The sequence below is a fragment of the Macrobrachium nipponense genome, chromosome 29 (assembly GCF_015104395.2).
Source record: "Macrobrachium nipponense isolate FS-2020 chromosome 29, ASM1510439v2, whole genome shotgun sequence".
In the NCBI taxonomy this organism is placed as follows: Eukaryota; Metazoa; Arthropoda; class Malacostraca; order Decapoda; family Palaemonidae; genus Macrobrachium; species Macrobrachium nipponense.
The window spans coordinates 44,902,411-44,908,350 of NC_061092.1; the positions used below are offsets into that span (position 1 = coordinate 44,902,411).

Below are 5,940 nucleotides of genomic sequence, written 5' to 3' on the forward strand. Positions count from 1 at the left end.
ACGTAAAAAAAAAAGAAAAAAAAAAACATCAACAAAAGCCGGCAAATATCATAAGCGAAAGACGGAAAATATCATAAACAAAAACTAGAGCGGTTTCATAAACATAGAAAAAGACAAACAAAACGGAAATCATAAACAAAAGGTGGTAAATGTTGTGGTCACTGACTGAAGCGAACCAGGCCGCGGTAGCAGTAGTATTCAGTTTTACCGTCTAGCGCTTGTAAGGCATTTACCAAGTCGTGAATTTTAAGTTTCTCCCATGTAAGTTTTCGTATTAGATTATTTAATGATCATATAGGTGTAAATCACCACTTCACATAAGGCAACACATTTACCAAAGGCTGACTATCATGCTCTCCTTTCTGTAGGGAGAGGAGGATAGGTGTTTCTATTTTTATCACTTGCTTGGGGAGTAAGCCTACAAAAGACTTTGCTGTTCTTGTTGCTGTTGCTGTTGCTATTTTGGGGCGGGGTACGAAAGTCTATGGAAGAGCCTAAAAATGCCTGGAAAGGATATTTATGATTTATTTGGAGAATGAAAATGTAAGAAATAACGTAGTTATTTTAATTTTCATTGTTAAAACAAGGCTGCCTTCTATTTGACCTTAGATTTTAGGACGTTTTAATTTATTTGGTGTATTGAATTTAGGCTTTGTTTCTGTTCAATTATTTTGTTTCCACTTATATCAGAGAATGCATGAACGTGTTTCATTTGAGTCCTTTTTATTTGATCCTTGTTGTTAGTATGAGTGGTACTAAGTAAGAGTACTGATCAAGTTCAGTTGGGAATATAATGTTTACAACTTATGCGTGAGAAGAAAATCTTGCACGCGTCCCGAGCAAGCTCGAGGTTGAATCACCCTTGTTTTATTTGTTATTTTTATCATAGAACGGTATTGCTTCGCAAAGACTCTGTTTAATTTTATGTTGTAAATTCAAGTGAAAAGGCTATCATTTGCAGTATCTACAAGTGCATGGTACAGGCCTGTACATAACGAAGATAAATGCGTGTTGTAGTAAGGATATTCTAAAAGAAAATAGTGGTATCAGAAAAAAAAAAATTTGGTTAATGGACTTTATTTGATGAAAAACAAGTGTAATTCGTTTTCCTCTACATTTTTTCATAATAAGCAGAAGTTTTGGGAAATGAAAAGGAACTTACATTCTTCTTTTTGGGTGGGGGTGGGAGGTTGTGGTTGTGTGGCATCAAAAGCACCCACTCAAGATTACAATAAACTGAGCCCTTAATTCATAATTGCACGGGTTTACTTTTCATCCTGGATGGACTCTCCACCCCTAACCCCGTGTTCCTTTAGTTTTTAACAGCCCGGCAACAGACTTAGTAGAATTTCAGCTCTCATGTCAAACGTTTTATTTCTTAAAGCAGAGCGTCAGTCCATCACCAATTTTCAGGAAAGAAATGTTAATACGGGAGTCATCTCGGAGCTTCTCGTTGAGCTTCCGGATGGCTACTATATTCGGACGATTCGCCTCAGCGTCGATGACCCTTCCGGACTGGAGGGTGTTGTCGAAGGCGATGATCCCTCCGGATTTGATGAGGACCAGGCACTGCTCGTAGTAATTGTCGTAGTTTTCTTTGTCTGCGTCTATGAAGGCGAAGTCGAAAGTTTCCCTCTGGCCTGCGTCTATAAGCCTTTGGAGGGTTTCGCTGGCCGGGTCAATGTGCAAGTGCACCTTATGGGCTACGCCTGCTTCCTCCCAGTAACGCTTTCCTGCCATATATTTAAACATATTAACGGGTTAACAGTGCAATTCTTAATTCCTGTTGCTATGACATCTCATTCTCGCGTATTTTCAAAGTCAGAAATTTAACTTGTTAAAACTGCTAAGGATCATCACTTACCAATATCAGTAAACTCCATGCTCGTGTCTAGAGCATGGACTTCACCATCTTCAGGGAGGGCAAGAGCAGCCGAAAGGGTACTGGCTCCTGTGAAGACACCTACGTCTAGCACCTGAGTCAAGGATAGATGGAAATACTGTATAGGTGTACTGCTACCACAGCTCATGCGCACACATACATACATGTGCGGCAACTAAATTATATTATATTATCTTACATTATATTATATATTAAAACGTTTCACTCAAGTGGTGGCTTTAGATAAAAAAACAACTCAACGGCCACAGTACATTCATAGTTTAAATGCTGAATAATGGATGAACTCTGATACAGAAATCTTCCGCAGCATTAGCCGCTTCTGTCATCTGGACGGAAGGCAAAAAAGTAGGACGGTCGTACCCCTAAACGCTGCGTCATTCACCTGCACCTTGCGTACACTCTCAAACTTCCTTGACATAAAAGACATTCCTTTCTAATGCCTCCAGCACTTTCTAAGTCTACCACTCTCCCTTCTTCCTAATACTTCTGATTATGCACTCATTTCATCAGCATGTCGTCCTCCATTCTTTCCATATAAGTAAACTATAATCCATACACTTTTGCCCATACTTTATCTTACCCTAAATTTTAAGCTATGTTTGTGCAGCTCACATTTCTCAGTTGAATTTCCTCTTATGTAACATACTAAACAGTAATTAATCTTGGCAGCTTTGAACTTTCTTCTTATTTTCATTCAGTATCCGCATTTCACTTCCATATAAGGGAGTTGGCTCAACAGTTCCTTCATGCATTCTCTCTCAGCTTGGCTTCCTCAGGGACTCGAAGTCTCTTCCTGAAATTTTCTAGTCACCTTGTACTCTTTCTTGTTTTATTTATATGTCCTGAGACACTCCTTTTCTCACACCCTAACTTCATCAGTTTCATTTACTTACCTATGTAAATCAACTGCTTCCACTCTTCTACCACCCATATCAATGTTTAGTACTGCATCTGCCTGGTTTCACTGTAACCTCAGAACTCTCTGTTGCTCACATTAATTTTTTGTTTTTTCTGCTTTCAAATTTTCAACCGTTCACTTATTTTCTGTACTATCACCTTTCCCCAGAAGAATGTATAATCTAAAACAATCACCATTCCACGCTTCATTCACGGTTCATTTTCTCATTCAGTAACCTTCCCCCTTCATCTCATCCATATAACGGCGCAGTTTTAATACCAAACCAGCCACTTTCCATTATGCTTATTTAAACATGCTTCAGTTGCATCATGAAGTCTTCGAAAATCCTCAGCCACTCATCTTCCTGTACTTTACATCCCAATACCCTCTACATTACCTCTATTAATTCTAGCAAAAGTTTCCTCTTCAAAACAAACAAGTACTTGATCAACTCACCCTATTCCTTGTCTAAACTCCCTCAGCTCTTCCCCTGTCCATCTTACTCCCTGACTTTTTCAATCAAAATCGTAGTAGACATTTTTTTCTAGTAAAAGTAATATGATACCTTATAATTTCTATAGTAGTCTGCTCTCTCCATTACCTAAACAATTTTAACTCCCATTCCTCTAGAGTTTTCCCTCTTTAAAACATACCTTACATTAGTATGTCGGCCACTCAGTCACCACGCCACCACTTTCCTACAGCCTCTAACTTGTACTCCCATCGACTCCTGAGTGTCTTTGCATTTTCCAACATCTTAACTATCCTCCTTACATCCTCAACTGATACAAGTATTCACAAACTTAGACTAACCCTTTCCTCTAAGGTGTCCTCCACATTTAACATACCTTCAAAATACCCCATCGACTAGTATGTAGTACCACATTTACCTCAGGCAGCATATCTCCTTAAGCTCATTAACCATCTGTTTCTTTGCTTTCTTGTGAAATAGCCTCTTATCAGCCATAAAGTAGTTGCTCTCTCTTTTTCCCCCCATTTTACTATTGCCTTGTTCTGTGAAGGGTGCTGAGAATGTATGATACATAAGATAACTTATTAGGAACAATTAAAAGTTCTTACAATGCATGTGAAGAGTTCTTGGAATATGTAGCTGGGAGAGTGACAGGTTTGGTGCTAAAGGAGGTTTGAGACAAGAGTAGATTGTCTCCCTGGTTGTTAAATGTGTTTATGAACGTAGTGTTGCGAGAGGTCAGAAGTGAGTCAACAGATGTAAGTGCAAAATTTTGGGAAAAGTAAAAAGGAGTTGTGAATGGATTGGAGAATAATTAATTTTTCCGGATAATACATCATTCATTGAGGATAGTGAAGAAAAATTGCAGAAACTAGTTAAAAAGTCTGACGGTGTTTGTAAGATGAGAAAATTGAGATTAAATGTGAGCATGTGTTATGGTATGAGGGTAATGGAATGATAAATTTTAGTGTAGATGATGAAAGAATAGCAGTGACAATAGAAATTACTGATTTGTCTAAGCTTTTGGTAGTATATATAACGGATGTTGGTAGGATAAAAGAGGTGACTCTTAAAATAGATGCAGCAACAAGGCATGTGTCCAAGAGTCTGGGAAGGTATTTTAATTGTCTACGAAGGTGAAGTTTAGATTTAAATGTGAAAGAAAACAAATGTTGAAACAGTTTAAATGAACTGTTTGCGTAGTACACGTATTAGAAGAATTAATACAGTGAGAATTAAGAGATATGTAAAAGAAATGGTGAACATTTTCAGTATAGATTAAATAGTGATGTGAAGGAAGTGGTAAAAAGTTCAGCATAGGTGGCAGGATAAATCTGAGTGTTCCGAGATGGCTGTCATGTGGAAATACTGATTGAGAACGATAGGCAAGGGAAAAGAGTGTATAATCGGAAAGTGTTGTGGGGGGAAAGTGAGGACAATCTAGAAAGGGTTGGGCTTTTGGCATGCAAGAGGTGCTGGAAAGGAAAGGCTTCAATACTAAGGAATCTTTAGTACATATAAGATAGAGGGGAATGGTGTAGTGTTTTTAGAAGAGTTGACTCTGCTGATGAGCCTTCTGCATAATCGTTGCTGCTAATGTTCTGAAAGTTTTACTACACAGGTTTATCAATGATTAACAGTTATAAATGTGATAGTGAAAGATATGTTTTTCTGACTCAGAATAAATCTCCCTACTTCAGAGACACAACTTCATGGTATAGTAATACTGTACCTTCTCTCTCACTCTCTTTACATAGCCAAACACCCACTACAAAGTCGCCCCTCTTCACATTCATGCAATATTCTTACCACTAATTCTTAGTTAATGCCTCAGTGTTTTACCTGTCTCCATCCTGGATCAACATTCACTTCGCTTGTGATCCAATTCAACACTCGCAACTTTTAATTTCATTCAAAGTTACGTTTGTATTTTACTGTCGTCTTTCTTTCCAATTCTGGGTTCCCCTACCACCTGTCCACAACCTCTGCAATGCACGAAGCACCTCTCCAATGTCATCCTACGGTATGATAACATCATAACTTTTCTATCTATAAAAAAAAATGTGTGCCACCTTTATTTGACCCTCTGATTTCTCTGATTTCCTAATATCCAAGAGGCCGTTGTTCTTGTGTGAAAATTACCCAAAATTAGGTTTTTTTCTTTTCTTTTTCTTTTAGCCTATCCCAATTCATAATGTCCAAAAATATTCTGTGCAGAGAAATTGTAATAATCCCAGACGACATTCTTATCATTTTGCATTTTCGAGAATTGCCAAATCTGAGAGATTTGTTTTCTCTCGTCTCTGTGATTGGATGGTTCACCTTCTTGCCTCCAATGGCTCTTATTAGATTTTGGTTCAACTGAAGTACTTCCGGGGCACCGAGCATAGCTCCCATCTTCATCTTGAGAGTCTCCTCGCTTAATTTCTTTTGAACATCCGTCTGCCTGAGAGAGAAGAATCGCGAAATGATGACAGAAGGCGTTCGAGAACAAATAAGAAGGAAATAGTCAGTGGGAGAAAATTTCTTTGTCTTTTAATCATATGAATTGCTTCTCAACATAAGACCGATATTATCATGATCAGCAATAGTAGTATTAGTAGTCGTAGCAGTAAATATACCACGTTATATTGGTCAAATCGGTGCCATATCTCATAAAGAAGAAAA

The 5,940-nt window shown here is 38.1% G+C and overlaps 1 protein-coding gene across 1 annotated transcript in view; it reads right to left on the reverse strand.

Moving 5' to 3' along the window:
• Positions 1–1,061: 1,061 nt before the first annotated feature.
• LOC135206255 (probable caffeoyl-CoA O-methyltransferase 2) overlaps positions 1,062–5,940 on the reverse strand; it is a 10,476-nt gene continuing 5,597 nt past the window's right edge. Inside the window, exons 3-5 of the mRNA XM_064237643.1 lie at positions 5,596–5,719; positions 1,865–1,976; positions 1,062–1,733 (exon numbers count right to left, since the gene is read on the reverse strand). Coding sequence (XP_064093713.1) covers positions 1,372–1,733; positions 1,865–1,976; positions 5,596–5,719 — 598 coding nt within the window. The 3' untranslated portion in view covers positions 1,062–1,371. The remainder of the gene's footprint in view (positions 1,734–1,864; positions 1,977–5,595; positions 5,720–5,940) is intronic.